At 36.6% G+C, this 17,218-nt stretch overlaps 1 protein-coding gene across 1 annotated transcript in view; it reads right to left on the reverse strand.

The window, feature by feature from the left end:
• Nucleotides 1-265: 265 nt before the first annotated feature.
• The window catches only part of SKAP2 (src kinase associated phosphoprotein 2), a 121,636-nt gene continuing 104,683 nt past the window's right edge, over nt 266-17,218 (reverse strand). The window contains exons 11-13 of the mRNA XM_086742564.1: nt 12,721-12,833; nt 3,070-3,171; nt 266-2,661 (exon numbers count right to left, since the gene is read on the reverse strand). Coding sequence (XP_086598690.1) covers nt 3,079-3,171; nt 12,721-12,833 — 206 coding nt within the window. The 3' untranslated portion in view covers nt 266-2,661; nt 3,070-3,078. The remainder of the gene's footprint in view (nt 2,662-3,069; nt 3,172-12,720; nt 12,834-17,218) is intronic.

Genomic DNA, 17,218 nt, shown 5'->3' on the forward strand with positions numbered 1-17,218 from the left:
CTGTATATAAAAGCACATGAAAAAATACTACCGAGTGGCATGACTATATCTGGGTGCCTCTGCTATAAAAAGCATTTGTATTACCCTTACTTCTCTGAATAAATTCAAATGACAGCCCCATTTCATTTCTTCATTCAGTCTGGAGGCCAGATGGCATTAGAATCATTTACTTCACCTTGTTGTGCTTAATTACTACAATCAACACACTATTTTCCAAATTAATCATAACAAAGTAATTTCATTAGTAACACAGCAGGCTGTTGAATTATTAGCATCATAACAGTTTGCAAACAATTAAACTTTATTTGAACCTTAAAAATTTGCAGAGTAGAACATTATTGTAAGATCTAATGGCAGTATAGTACAAATCCAGAACAGAGCAAATAATCAAGTAAAACGCCGTACAAAATATGACTTGCAATCACCTTTTTAAAAATTAGCTATCTTACTGTTCACGGAAAGGCAAGTGCAACCTAAGTAAACAAAGAAAATTAAGCAATTAGCATTTTCTATCATTGAGTTTTGTTTAAGTTGTATTAATAGCGATTTTCTCATCCAAAAAAGGTTATGGTATTTGCACAGATTTAACGTAAACAATTCATCCGCGGTCCAGTGCTGGTTTATTCCAAGACACTTCAAGTGCATTTCAGGACATCTTTCACATTTTGAATTTTCAGGCAGTTTGTTTACACACACACACACACCCCCAAAATGTACTAAGAGGGGGGAAGCCCTAAGGGAGAACTACAGACAAAAGACACTTCATTTCTCTTGGTGCCACCACCCAGGAGAGCAAGCGCCGGGCAGGCTCTGCGACCCATCGGTTGGGGAAGGACTCCCTCTCCTGGAAGAACGGCAGCACCGGCGCAGGGAAGGGGGGCAGGGGACGGGGCTCGGCCTCCTCCCCTGCGATGAAAATTTGCTGCCACCTACCGCCGCGAGCGCGCAGCGCAGGGGCAGCGCAGCGCAGGGGCAGCGCAGCGCAGGGGCAGCGCAGCGCAGGGGCAGCGCAGCGCAGGGGCAGCGCAGCGCAGGGGCAGCGCAGCGCAGGGGCAGCGCAGCGCAGGGGCAGCGCAGCGCAGGGGCAGCGCAGCGCCTTCCCTTCCACGGGGCTCCCGCACTGGCGTCCCCGCGCTGTTCCTGTCCTAAACCAAGTTTTCACGAGTGTGCACTTCATCTCAACGAGAAGGGGGGGATAGGTAGTGGTGGAATTCGGAATTCTGTAATTACTTAAAAGACATTTCGGTGGGCAGATTTATGACGCTGCCATGTTAACAAGAGAGAAGGAGCTTTTATAGGCGCGATATTAACACTTCACATTCTGTATACAATCCACAAGTACACTTGATAAATTAAAGTTGTACAAGATCTTAAGACTTATAATCTATCATTTTAGTGCTTCACTGATAACATACAGAATCCATTTCAATGTCTCTCTCTTTTTTAAAAAATTACAACAAAACTCTGTACCCTGTTTGACTCCCAGCAGAACCCAGTGTACCATCAAGTATCATACATTAGCTAATACAAAGCACAACATCTTAGTTTACTGAAAGGATCTCATTCCGAGTTACCTTTTAACCCAGAGTGCTTCCAGGGCCTGCCTGAAGCGTAAACAGCACAAGCAACTACAAGGGGACCTGCACAGGCTCAGCAATTCGCAGGCTGGCTTGACCTGCCCCTTTGGCAGATTAAGGGTCTCACAAATCAAGTGTGTGGGAGGATACAAGAAAGTTGATCTTGCATACTAATAGTAAAGCACATCTCCAAAACACAAGGATTTAAAGTATTAACTCTGACTTGCCCAACCCCTTGTCCACAAGTGAGAGTATTTTAGTGTGCTTTTTTGCATTTCAACGTAAAATCCACAAAGTTCTGGATTTGACGCCACAACTGCAGGTAGCTGTTATTAACCCACATAGAGCTGAAGTGGTCTGTTGCACAACTTGTATCAGAAATTCCACATACCAACAAGGTATCCGGATTTGACTCCGTGCAAGTATCTGTAAGGTACAGATGAAATATTTCACCCTACCATGGAAAAAATTCAGCAAAAGATCCAACCCTTCATTTTGTGGTAACAAAATATTAATTAAAAATAATGCTAAATACATGAGAAAAATAAATCATTGGCTAAAACATAATACAAAAACATTTTGAAGCAGAATAACCTGAAGACATAAATTTCCCTTGATTTTCCTAGGAAATGGCATAAAATGTACAGCGAGCACTAAAAGGTTAATGCACACATGAACTGAGTCATATTTTTCTACTTTTGAAGTTCAGCTTAATTTTTCTAAATCTGAGGAACAGGAAAACAGTCAAATTCCATGAAAGTACACAAAGCTATATAGAGCTATACAGAGTACAGCTAATGTGCTTAAGAAAAGAGCAACAGGCGCTATTTGGTTGCTTGCATCCTATATGTTAATTTCCATCTATTTAATTTCCTAGCATTACAATTCTATAAAAAGTGGCTAGGAACAACATTTCCGCAAAATTGTGATCAATTACCATTTTTAATGTTTAATATACACAAGGCCACGATCTGACTACATTCACTGAAACCACAAAAGATGTTCGGCAGAATCTTCTTCTTTCAGAGGCCAGGTCTGGAAACTGCAGCTGCACGCCAGTCTTGATTTCAAGTGCAGATTTCTCCTGATTAGGAAGAGGGAAGTTGAAAATTCATCATTAATCAAAAAACCTCAAATATGCATATCAAACCCAGTCCAAACATCTATCCCCCTTCCACAGTTTGCTGCACAGACAGGTACATATATTTTACTAAAGTAACAAAACTAACTAGAAAGCACACCAATTTTATTTTACAAAATAAATCTGGAAAAGGAACATAGTTATAAAATACATCATCTTTTGTACATTGTACTTTAATATTTCATACAGAATCCCAGAAAAAAAAGGGCTTTAATTGAGTCTTCAATATATTTTGCCATAATCTTTATGTTAACAGGACTCCTACAAAGGTTCCAGGAAAGAAATACTTATGAAACAGAGAACAAGGGAACATATAAGCCATTACAGAAGATTGGATTAAAATGTACTTACCCAGGCCTCTCAAATATCATACATCTCCATTATGTAGGCTTTAGGCACCAAGCCAATGGTTCCCTTCATTTCTCCTACCCACCAGCCAAATCTATTGTACTCCTAATTGAAAACAATATGCAATATTAACCTTTAGTCTGATATAAATGCAATAGAGTTTTGTATGCAACTCCTTGTGGATGCTTTCTCTTATATACAGTTATAATCATTTCAACTGAAAATTAAAACATTATATCTTTTTCTTAGAGGCATTCACATGCAGAGTTAGGCAAAGATAGAAGTTAAATTTTAAAATAGCCAGGCATACTCAGGAAAAATTCTTAATTATGGCCACGCTTCTCTATAACACCTACTAAAAATTAACCAACCTCTCCATCCTCTACTCATCACAAATATAAAAACCTTATCGTTGTAAATAAAGTCTAACAGCACAATGTTGACATATAAGAATCAACTGGGATATTTTCAGTATCGCAAGGCTAAACTCCAAGAAAGTTATTATCAACTTATTTTAAATACTGCTTCACTCAAATGTGAAGGGAACACTATATATCTAATACATAATCTCTTTCTACGGACAGCCTACTATTGCTTTAGGGTTGCAGAAAATTCTACGGCAGATCTCATATGTCTGACAGATGACTAATGTACTTTTGTTGGAAATTTGTTTAGGCTTAGTGAGATAAATATGAAACAAAATGAATTATAATAGTTTAAAGAAATAATATCTTCCAAAAGCAATACCAAGTAAGAGTATTGTGGGATCCAAATTTAATTTTTTTCCTATGAGGTAAATATTTTAAGATCAATCCTAACAGCAGTTCAATAAATTGTAACAGCTGAAATTGCACACACACATATATTGAGTTACAAACGAAGCATTATTAAAACAGAGACTCCATTCAAAATGGAATGATTAGTAAGATAGAAATTACTTTGGAACAAACATGGTAAATACAAAATACACAGATATCTCTGATAAGCAACATCTGCTTCCTGCTACGCTGCTCTTCTGACGAGAACAGCAAAGGGCTGTAGGATTTTGAATTAATGGTCCTACTGAGATGACACTATAAGCTATTATTTTGACTGTAGATAAAGTTTTTTGGTTATAGTCTAGTGGAGCTTAAGGGTTAATGGAGTTTCATTAGAGCCTAAGCTATAATGATTTGCTGCTGGCACATTTGGCCTGGTCGAGAGTTCTCTAGGGTCCTATGAGATGCTTAGTATACTCAGCTCTCCCTGTGCTTAACTGCGACGAAGCCCTGTTGATGGCCGACTTTCATGTAGGCCCAGGCTTTTTTTTTTCCTCTTCTTTTTTTTCTTTTTTAAAACACACTTGCATGCAGGCACATACTGACTTTTTTATTTTCTTATTGTGGAAGGCTGAACACCAGTCTTAAAGTAAACGTTTTCTTCCTTCTTTTCATAGTGAACTAGTGATTTAAAAGATTCTATCCTACAACTCATAAAACACTGCAGTAAGTGTGACTTAAAGAAAATCCACATAAAAAGCAGTAGGAAAACCTTCATTTATGAAATGAACACACAAACTAGAAAGCCACAAAAATCATTCCACCTTCTTCCACCTTCCACTGCAGAACACACTGCTGGGATGGGTCTGGTCTGAAAGTCTAGAGGTATCTGAACCTGATCTGAACCTGAAGCTGCTCTCCACAGAAGTTAAGAACTGCTCATAACCTTTCCCATGGGGGGATATGTTACACCCCAAATCCTTAAAGGCTAAATAAAACCCTGGCGCTGAGGTTTATAATGTTGCAGATCAGTCTGTTTTAAAATAAATAAATAAATAAATCTATGTTTTATCTCACAATACACTGGTTAAATATACAAACTGGATTTCTAGACTGAAGTGGGAAATTGCTGAATGGAACAGGACTCACATATACTACTGGAATCTCACCAATAAATCTCTCCAAGAGAAAGCAACAAAAGAGTTTAAGCTGGTACATGGAACTCATGAAGTGACTGACAAGAGTGATTAAGCAAGTTTTGCTAGACATCAGCCAAAAAAACAAACAATACATGAAATGAGGGAAGTGGCTTATTTAAGCGGTCATTAAATTGCATATGACAAATGGCATAGCAAAAGCCTGTGGACTACATTACCCATTGAAAATGTTCCACTTAACAACACTACATGAACTTAGAAATAATTGTTTTTAAAGAAACAATTCAGATACCTCAAATTAAAATTAAAAGCCTGCTGCTGTTTGGAAAACTTTCTGGGTTTTGCTGCTTTCTAATACACCACTTACTGCTCTGGCATGACGCTAAGTGCAAAGATGAAATGAATGTTGATGTAACAGACTAGTAAACTAATTTAAGGATTCACTGCAACCATTATACCATACAGACAAGATTGCAACACAGAAGCTTTTACTTTACATTACTGTTCTTTGTGTGGGTCTCAAGAGCAACATGAATCCCAATTAAACTCTCCGCAGTCTATAGAAGTCTGAACAAAAATACAATGCAGATACCTGGCTACCCAGAATATAAAACTGTAACCTCAGATTTTAGAATAATTAGATAACACTCCCTTTAAAACTGATTAAAGTACAGACAAACTCCTAACCACTCCCTTCTGTCCTCAGTACCACAAAAGAGTGCTTACTAGTCAGGCAGATAAGCAGTCTCCCCTAGTCCTTTCTTGAAGTCACATATGAAATCCAAAGTGATGTATTGTTTCTATCAACATTATCAATTATAAACTCCTTCATAGCAATATAATTTAATTAACACACTGCTCTTGTGAGGTCCATATGTCTATTACTGCTGTTAAAAATGTGTAGAATAAAAGTCTAAAGCCCACATTTGTGGGAAATAATGATTAATATGCAGAAGGATATGAATACAGCTAGGAGTTTCATACGAATTCTTCATAGTTGGGAAGCACGGCGCTTTTCCAAGCATCAGCTTCGGATCTCAGGTATCACTGGTTTCACCATCTGGTATCCCTCACTGCATTCTGCTCTTAACATCACTGATAGCATAGGCAAGCGACTCTACTTCAGAAGGACTGATAAAATAATGAAGAGTCCTTTAATCTACAGGAAACCATTGTAGTCAATTTATAAGAAATATTGCATCCCTTTGTAGGATGTGTAATTATTTTCTATTAATCATGTGCTATAAAGCTACATTATGTGGTTATTCTGTTATCACTAGAAAGAGGCCTGCAGTCAGCTCCTGACAATGTTAGGTAATTACTAACACAAAGCTTCTTTCTCCTTATGTAGAAATGCTATCAAGATCCAGAGGTGCTGTGATGCTCGCTGTATGAAAATAACTCTCCAAAGAAATTCAATAACTGCAAAATGAATTGCTCCAAGGCAAATAGAGGGATAGGAGAGGGGGGCAGGGCCAGATCCAGCCGCCCTGCAATGAGGAGAATGCACAAGTGTGCGGCCGCAGCTCTGCCATGTGACTGGGAGCACATTTGCAATACCAGGGGCGGGGGGGAGAAAGGGGCCACCGCAACCCCTGGAAGACAAGCACCAGGGCAGTGGAATATATTATGCCAAATAATACAAAAGAACAACCTTAATAAATTACCAAATGCTTTCTGAGCTGCTTCTATGTTTTCACTGTAGGAGTGGATTTTTTTTTTCCCTCAGCAGAAATTTATTAACCAAAGTGAAGTAATTTCACAAGGCAGCAAGGAACAGGCTATGACTTAACATTTCACATGCTAGCAAAACATAGCACGCTACGATAGCAGCGCAAAAATACCCCGTCAAGGTTTACAGACTCCTTAAATGCTCTCAACTGAACACACTGTGAGCAGATGCTTCTCCTTGTCCCCATCCTACCAATTTCACTGCACTGATGTGTATGTACCTATGACTCCATGAGACACTGACCATACAAGTTTTGCACTTGGGAAAAACACAGTAGAAATATGCTATCTGGTTTTTACTAATATCTTTTACATCCAGAATTTTTGTACTATATAGAAGAGAATTTTGACATGCAAGAAAAGAAAATTTTCATATGCAAGAGGATTTTCAAAACAGTCTCTACCTTTAGAACAGATCCTCTGCCTAAATGAGGCTCTCCAGATGCTTTGCACCATATTAACTTCTACTGACTTCAGCAAAAGTTGAGAACATCTGGTCCATGTGCAATTAGTCCCTATTGTTCAATACATATGGTATGGCTTTTGTCTTTCTGGATTAGGGTTTTTTATTTGTTTTGGTTTTTTAAAAAAAAAAAAAAGTTGCTGAAAATCATCATTGTATTTCAATGCCCTGAAGAAAGCAATGGAGTTGTATTTTAAAAAAACACAATTGAAATGTGTGAATTCAAGATCTTTCTCCAGCTGTCTTCCAGTGGCACTATAAGTAATATCAACTTATGGGCTAAAGATCTGAAAACTTTAAAACTGAAAAGCAAAATGTATCTATAGTCTTGTTTGTGTTTAAAATACACAGCCTCTCCTACTCAAGCTAAAGATGTGCAGGAAGCAGTGAGAATTTTTTTTTTTTTAAAAGAATATCCTGGGGGGCAATTTTGGCAAGATAATATTTTAAAACACCTCTAATTCATCCAGAAGATTCAGACTAGCTAAAAAAATTTAGAACTTCCTTTGGTGTAATTGCTGAATGATACACTACCAACCAGGGAGCATTTTTGGCACAGAACAGCATTTTCTCTAAAAAGCAGAAAATGATAAATGTTTTAGATAACTGAATGAGACTTCTTCACAGGTAGTGGAGTTGTTTTAAGACAGCAATAAAATGGTCACCTTTAAAAATATAAGCCTCAGATTTATTGTATGGTTGCATTATTAGCTTTTATTTCCTGCAATGACATGAGACAAAATAGACACCAATTAAAGAGTTCCAATATAAATCAGGGTAAGCAGACTGAATGCTAAATCAAAACTGGCCCCTGAAAACACCCTGGAACAATAGAAGGGACGTTTTATTTTCCAATAGATTACACAATGTCAAGGTTTTTTTCAACAGAGCTAGAGTCACTTTTTATTAGTCTATCTTAACTAATCTTCCATATAAAGGCCTTTGCTTTATCTTACATTTAGCCGTGTATCTTTTTTTTTTTTTTTTTTTCTCCTGTAAGGAATATACCTAAACAAGCCAGAAGAAGGAAATGCACAACTTAGTACTGCATTTTAGTTTCGATCAGAAGCATCCCACTGAAGTGAGTCTTTCAACGCGCCCACCTGCCCCACCTTGGCTCGCCCACTTTGCAAGGCCGTCAGTCTCAGAGAACACACGCTACATTTCTTTCAGATTAAACTAAACTGAAAGACGCATTTGAATGTGCTCCAACCACTCACACGTTCTCATTCCACAAAATTAGGCTAGACCTCTTTGGACACCAAACGCCTTTGAAAACGCACAGTGTGGGTGCTGGGACTTCAGCACTACGTGTTTCACGCTGCAAATCTGCTCCTATTGGTGCTCCCTGTTTGCTAAGGTAGACATAAGGAGTATGGTCATGGAAAGAGAAATTACTATTAAATACACATCTCAGTATGATCAGTCAGAAAATAGCTTGACAAAAAAAAAAAAAACACTCAGGATTTTAGTATGCCTTTCACATCTTTTTGAAAAAAAATACTGAATAAATACATTTTATGAAGATTATACAGACAATGTACAAAATGCTCATGCTGACCATGAAACAGCTGCACTGTGAAGTTGTACTTTATTTCATAAGCAGCAGTCTGAGCTATGGAGATTTCTTTGTCTTTTCAGTAAGAAAAAAAATACAGGTTGAGATGTGAATATTTTAACAGACTGTTGTATTGAAGGAACAAAAATCCACCACACTGGAAATGTACAACCACTGAATAAAGGGTAATATAGATACCAAGTTAACTTTCATGGAAAATTCTAGAGCAAAGGATTAAGTCATGGATGAGATTTCCATGAATCATAAATACCAGAGTGAGCAGCATTATATTGCATTGGCATGTACTGAAATAACAACAGGGAAGGATATTTCCAGTTTGAGATATAATTTCTGATTTTCAAGTATTATTTGTTGTTTTAACGCAAATATAAACATAAATGAGACAGGAATTAAATTAGCTTAAAAGCTAAGAAATGTCACTAATTGTACTAAGCAGGTGCCTGCTAATATCTAAGTAAATTTCCATTACTACTTGCATTTGGCTGATGAAACTATCAAGTTTCGCAACACAAAATATGCACCTAAAGCAAATGCACAAATACTGCAAGTGTTGCACTTGCATAAATTGTGCATATCAAACTTAAAAAATAAAATAAAATAGGGCTACCTCCCTATTGTTGTCTTTGTTTCTGGAAATTGATTTCTGGAGTAAGAGCTATGGAAGATTTATTAAAAGGATTGTTATGTCATGATTTGTTTCCCCATTTATCATATGGGCTTGAAAGCAAAGGCAAGCCCATAAATGAGCAGGAGTTAAGAGCAATTATCCTTTTAGAAAACAGAACGCCCACGTATTGCATTGCTAATAGTCAATATTAACTAAGAAGTCAGTATTAACTAAGAACTCTTATTAATGAGTCCCTCTATCAGTAGAGCTATAAAATGTTTTTTATTGCATAGTGAGAGAGGGGTATATAGTTTTCTGAAAGTTCACATGATTCATACCATAAGTTATAAAAGCCACTTGAATTAAAATTATGAGTATGAGTTTATCTGTAGAGACATTGATCAATTAATCTGAAAAGTTAACTATTTTTAAATAAAGTTAACAAGTACTATTGCAACACTTCTGTTAATTCTGCTCAGATTAGAAAGTCAGCTTTTGAAAGAAACTCTCAAAGACAGAAAAAACTAGAAAAAAGTTTTGGTTTTTTTTTTTGTAAGAGTCTATAGGACTGCTGCCACACAAACGCCACACCAGACATAAATATTTAGATAATAGCTACAATAGTTTTCGAATGCACCTTTAAAACAAGGAAAACATGCTTTTCTACAGTAATTACACTAGTTGGGTATAGGTATTTGTATTATCAGAGTACAAGCACACAAATGATGCTCACTGCAATAACACTGAATTTTGATGCTCAATTTAAAGCAAATTGTGGAGGATTTGTCTGCCTAATGCTTAGCTATTTCAGGAAGTAAACTTGCCAAACTGAAGCCTTGTTCATTCCTCTAAAAGGCATTCACCTCAAAATTCACACGTAACATATTGCTCTTCTTGCTTTATTTAAATTATATCAATACTCAAATTTGCTAAACTGTTTCATAATTACTTCTGTTGTACTAATTGTCTCATATCTTGGAAACAAAATAGTCACTTTCTACTAATTTCTACAAAGGTATGTGAAAAGCAAGTAAAAATACATTGCTTTGGCACAGCTGTTGCTGGGAGAGACCAATATCTATCTTATCACGTTTGTCAGAGCAAGCTATGCCATTTATATTTCATTGTAAAACAAAGAACTATTACATGTTGCACAACTACGCTCAATATTTTGTTAATGCCTCACTGCTCGATATTTTGTTAATACCTCACCCTTCCTACTACAATACTGCTACAGGCGTACTTACTTCCTTATCAGCAAAATGCGATTTTCAAGAGTAATGTTCATACCTGGCTGACATATGATAGAAAGGCAATAAAGCCATAGCTAGGTTCAAGCTGAAGCTGAATTTATGACACCATTTTGGATCCATACACATCACCACCTGTCAGCACCCGCATCTCTCACTTTCAACCACTAGATGGTGTGAAAAAATAAAAAAATTGCCAAGGATCCCTGCCGACTGCCACAAAATCCAAGTATCAATGGAGTGGATTAGGAAATATTTTTTGAAGAAAAGTGTTGACCCACTTCAGCGCAGTTAGGTTCACTTTTCCTTTGGTTATATTTTCACTTTCCAGACAATCAGCTCGTAAATGATCAGACCTTGAAACTGAACCAAGTGGAGGGTTAAGATGGATAATTCCCCAGCACTTTCCCCTCCAAGGACCCTAAATTCAGAGCTGACAGTAGTGGCCAACACTCATTTGTTCTGAAGAAGCTGTAACAATCTTTAAGCGAAACAAGGCTGAATTTTCTGGGCTGTATTTTGAAGTAGAAATCATTTCCAAAGAGAGGGGTTCTATATATCTGGCGCAGCAGTGGGCCTGTTTCAAGGGCCACTTATGGATTAATCACGGCATGACCATAAGACAGCTGATATACAGAGGACACCTTAAGTTACTGTTTTTCTATTCTGCTTCATTTTTTTTTTAATTAAAATTTCTCACTCTTTTGGGGAAGGAGTTTCAAATTATTTTTACACCTACAAGCTGAGGATTAAGATTTTATTAGTCCCCGCACTGTACCAGAAAAGCACAACCCACAAACAGGCCAAACTGGTATGGTGGAATCCGTTTGTTCACGGGCTTTTTTAGGGGGGGGATAGGGGGAAGAAGTGGTTGTTTTAAATTAGTACTATTCTTCAGTGCTTTATAACTGCTTGAAAGTCTGCCCAATCCAAGAATGTTATCCTGCCTTTAGTAATGCAATTCAGTTATTAGTTTAAGTGACAATGAAATACCTCAAAAGACATACATGGTCACATTACCATTAGTAATATATCTTCTACATTTTTATATAGGACTATCTTTCTATCCATAAATCTTAAATTTATTTAAACAAAAGCTGCCGCATTTATTATCTGGAAACATTGCAGTTAAAAGTATCACGGAAGATTTAAAGCAATTGTGACAAAACTGAAGAGTTTGAAACTAAGGCAAACAGATGCCTGTAGCTTTCATGCACCTACTTGTATATTTTAATGACCTACAATGTCTTTGGCATTAATTATACCAAATGGCAATTACATCTGAGATATATATACTACATATATTTTTAAAGGTTTTTTTTTTCAATGAGAACTTTAAAAGCTCAGCTTTTTTCTAACAGGTGGGGAAAAGAGAAATTTCCTTTGATTAATTGTTTAGAAGTAGACTTCAATGGACCATGAGATATATATACTTCAGGAGAGAGCTTGGGACAGGAGGCAGAGGGGGGTGGGATGGGGGACAGGTTAAGGAAAAATAAGAAAATTAACCAACATTAAAGTAGAATAAAATTTCATGCTTATACTGCTTATCATCACTTTAGATGAGACGAATTCTATTTCTCATTTGCTTTGCAAACAGGAAAGTAGTAAATTAAAAATTTCTCAAATCTGTCAGAGCAAACAAATTTGGAATCTGAGCTGTCAGAACAATTACAATATACATACAATGATGAAAGCATAGTTCAGAAAAACAAACCCTCTTCTGTAACAAGATGCCCAAAAAGTCAGAATAAGCACAGTCAGGAATATGAAACAGGAAACAAGTAGTATAACATACAAGGTAGTTTAAAATTCTACAAGGTTAACTTTTACAAGCAGAAAGCACATTGTCTCCCGTTAAATCAGTTAACCAATGGTAGCCAAGATTGAACAAGTAAATAAACATGCTTTTAAGTTAATTCCTGTTACACAGCTATGTTTTAAATGTGATTATAGTTCATTTGACAAAATAATTAATTGCAGTGAATATCTGATTGCAAACAAAGGATCTGAAAGGGAGTGCCAGTTTCCTCCCACAAAACTGTGGGAATGTGTCCTTCTGCCACAGCTCTCTTTTTACAACTGTTTAGCCCCAGTAGCACACTGTACCTTGCTGAGAATGTAGATAACGTCACCACGTTTAAATGTCAACTCATCGGGTACATCTCCTGTGCAGTCCCACAAACCTTGATAGAAATTGGCATAATCGGTATTTTTGCCATCTGCGAAGAAAATAGCATCTAATTACAAAAGGATAAAGATTGAGGGACTACAGTTACTCTTTAAATCTCCAGATACTACAAAGCAATTTATTAGTGCACACTTCTTACTCCTCTTTGTAGAAACAGCTCATTCATACCACAAAAGCAAGTGGAAAACAAGTTTAATGTGCAAGCCCTTCACTGGTAAGTTATATCACTTAAAGACATGTAGCTACAGGTTTTCAAAGCATTTTCCAGCTGCAACTTAAAGCTGCTAGTTTTTGTCTACTAATATATTTCCAGCAAGCCATATTTGCATCTCAACTTGAAACTGATAAAATTACTTGAATATAATTAGTAATAATCTCTGAAAGGAAGCCAAAGTATTTTGTGATGCGACCCCCCTCCCTCTCCTGTTCCAACAAAACTAAATAACTTCTCTGAAAACCTTTGAGGTAATCCTTGATTGTTACTTCTGAAATATTGGAGAACTTGGAAACTGTTGCTGAAGCTGCATTTTAAAAATATTTGTGTCAGCTCCAGTTTAGGACATTAAGCTCTGGCTAAACATGCAACTCCACTACAGTCATAAACTCATCCTTCTAACAGCATAAGCACAATGGATGTGCTGTGTTCAAGCTGCCATACAGACCATTAACTGATTGATTATTTAGCACTCTTTGCTCTGTAATACGGCAATAACACAGTAATAAATGCTTTGTCATACACTTACAATACAGAGCACATCTATTGAAACACAGCGCTTACACACGGTTAAATACACTGGGTGCTTCTGTTACACTGCAAACTATTTCCTGTTTTTAATTCCATGAGAATGGAGTGTGATGAGTTAATGCAAAAAGAATGTAAGCAATACCACTAAGATGACCAGTTACATTATGTATACACTAACCAGACAGAATGTATATGTACTAATAATTTACATCACTAGAAAGCTATCCCCTGGTTCTGATAACATAAATATCACTGAACTGGCTGGATCAAGGCTGTCATCTTAGTTTTGTTATATGATCCCTGAACAGCAGGCTTGCTGGTTATTCCAACATATACCGGTTACATTTGCATGTCGTTAGCACTCTACACCATTATTTATAGTTTACAATTTAATCATGATTGGTTCACTTTATTACTGAAAAAATCCTGCTAAAATATCAAGTATCATATGAGAGAAAAGTGTCACCCTATAAAGAAATATAGCAATATTTAACTTGTGTTTTTCCCCTATTTTGACAAATACTTAGATTTTAATTTTAATACTCTCTGTATGAGCAAGAAGAGCTTGTTTTCTATTTATCAATTTCAGTCTGTGTACTGTGCTAGGTTGTTTTCATGGCAATAGTGTCATAAGGCTAAATATTCACAACCATGAATTTAAAGCTGCTGTGCAAGTTAAGTCACCATTTAATTTTCCATAAACTGGTGATTAGTAGCTGCCACTTGCTCTATAGCACTAGGGGGCGTTCTGACTACCAGCGTACAAATTCTTCTGTCAGCACACCAAAAGCAGCAATACATACATATACAAAAATTCCAGATCATTCAGAAATAGGAGACTAGAATAATTTCAAGAGGGAGGCAGAATCAGTTTGAAGTGTTGCACCTCCAAATTTTGGCCCTTCATATTTGTCAGCTCATTATTCACAAATCTAGCATTAGACAATTATAAACAGTAACACAGGTTAACACCAAATTAATTTGTTATAAATATTAAATCAGAATCTCTCCTCAGTCTTTTTATACAATACTGATCACAGTTCTCACCTCTCTATTAAAAGATTATGTAAGCCCACACGAGAAAAAACTGACAGAGCTATTTCAGTATATATATCTCACCTTTCAAATCTTTCTTTGATTTGGTTTAAAATACATTAATCAGGACTTTTTCTTCTTCAGAATTGCCTTGAAATGAATCATGACTTTTCACACCGATCTTTATCACTTTGAGAACTGTTCTTGCCTTTATGTGCCTGAAATAACTCCTGTTAACACTAATGGGAGTTACATGGGGAACATCAGCAATAGAAGAGATCCCACAGCAGGTGAGACACATCTCTCCATAGAAGTTCATCACAAGCATTTAATTAAACTTTAAATTAGGAAAGCAAATCAACTAATAACACAGCAACACTGGAAAAGATTAATTTTAAAATAAGCTTAATGCTGCAGTGAAGGTGTTGCCCGAAGACTAACCATGGTTCTGTGCCCCCATATGTGAATTTAACATATATGATAGATCTATTTAAATCAGAAAGTCACATTTATTGGAAAAAAAAACCATACAGCAGTATACCAGGAGCACAGAAATAAAAAACAGGAAGAGAAAGTGCCAGTGTAAGTTTGGGAACAACTTGTGCTGGTCTTCCAACAAGCATTAATTTCAAATTTGAAATCCCCTCTCATATCCACCAGCACAAGTTTCTCCAAATTCCCTAAGTGCAACTACACACGCATAAAAGCCAACTGTAAATTTAACTTCAGAATCTATACATCTAAAGGACAAAATGCTTCATAAAATTATTCATAGTGCTTCACAAAAAACTGCAAAAACCTCTATAAAACACAAGCCTGTTCTTTCTTACTTCAGCCCCTCTTTGGAGAGGACTCAGCCAAATGTCATTTCATTGCCTCTGAAAAACTGAATAAAACAAAACCAGGAGACCTGAGTAAAGGAATTTGGTGTTTATACAGTAATGAAATTATGTGGAGTTTCTTAAACACATGTAATACGTGAAAACAGCTAGTGGATTTAGCATCAAGAATTTATGCGCCCATTAGAGTTTAAATTCAAAATGTATTGATTTGCTGGCATTACTCTGTCACAATTACACTCTATTCTTACACACTGTGAAAAGTTGTGTGCCTTAAAAATACTAAGATGACATAATTGCTAAACTAAAGTCTGTCATATTCGAAGGCATGGTCACTTAGGCCACAAATATGAATAAGACATGATTTAAAAAATGTGTAGCAGAAAGTAGAAAGCAGTTTGTTATTACAAGAAATGGCTGAGCAGGATTTTGGATAGGTTGTTTCTCCAGGAAATATTTATTTCATTCTAGGACAGCTATCTGGATAAACACCTATCCAAGAGTTTCCAAAACTCTTCCACAAAGACTTTCTTGTAGTTTTCTTTTGTCATCTCTGTTTTTCCAGTAACAGCAATAGGAACAACAGATACTTTTGTCCAATATATTGATGAAAACACTTCAGAGTTTATTTGACAGATCAAACAGCAACAGTTGCCAGCCTTCCTGACAGCAGGCTCAGTCTACGTATTTCACTGAAAAATACTGGCACCTGACAATATATGCTCGAAGAAAGAAAGGTGAACAGTTCTGGTAAAAAAAAATCTGACAGGTATATTACTCAAGCATGCGCTTCAAATATTGCAGACTATTTAAAACTTAAGAATGCCCACAGATTACTCAAAGGGGAAAAAAAAATTATAAGAATATTCTAACAGTCTCCATAGACAGAAAAAGCAAAACCTGGAAAAACAGATTAAGAGTACATATTTCAGCGGGATTTAAGTGTGCTGTCCCTTTCCAGCCTAAACTGTTCTAACTGCAGGCTGTTCCACTCCTGCCCTCTCCCGTATGCTAATTTTGGCACTTGCCATTTCTGAGCACAAACCTGGCAGAAAACTAAACTGACCAAAACAAAAACCAGAATTACAGCCCAAGTATGAAAATGCACTACTTAAAACATTAGAATGAATGCAACTGTGCCTGATTTCCACCAATCTTCCATTTTAACATTGATGTCATCTACGTTCACAAACCCTGCTACCATAGTGACTTAGAGCTAGCAGATCTATCAACTTTCTATGCTTTGCTTGTGGAACGAAGGATGAGTATGTTTTACTTTCGCCACTGTGGTCCACTGCCCAGTATATTAAACAGCTTGCCATTCTGATTCATATTCCTTGACTCTTGATCAGATTCTTCTGAAGTTCATAGTATTAGATTTGAAGAGTACTAGTCTGGGCTATTTAACAATATCTGAAAGAGGTGAACTTTTGGAAAATTACTATAACCCCTTTTGGTGATGATGGGCTCAATATTTACCATACTGAAGGCTTAAAGACGAAGACACAAATGAAATTTAAAATTAACGCTACAAGAATGACTCTGCCTTACACAAGTGATTCAGATTCTACAGTGCTGAGTCTCAACACCCCAGTGAGACATACCCTGTTAAAGAACACAGTTGTTTGTTAGTTCTGATGATGCCCTAAACTGCAAAGGATGCCTGTTACTTACTTACTTGCTCTTTTTCCCACATGCCAGAAAAATTATGAAATAAGGGCAAAATAATTGTAGCATATTTATTTGGACTCAACCTCTAATCTAACCCAATCTATTCAATATATTCTTTCTCACTTC

This window comes from Chlamydotis macqueenii, chromosome 2 (genome assembly GCF_036417535.1).
Source record: "Chlamydotis macqueenii isolate bChlMac1 chromosome 2, bChlMac1.mat, whole genome shotgun sequence".
In the NCBI taxonomy this organism is placed as follows: Eukaryota; Metazoa; Chordata; class Aves; order Otidiformes; family Otididae; genus Chlamydotis; species Chlamydotis macqueenii.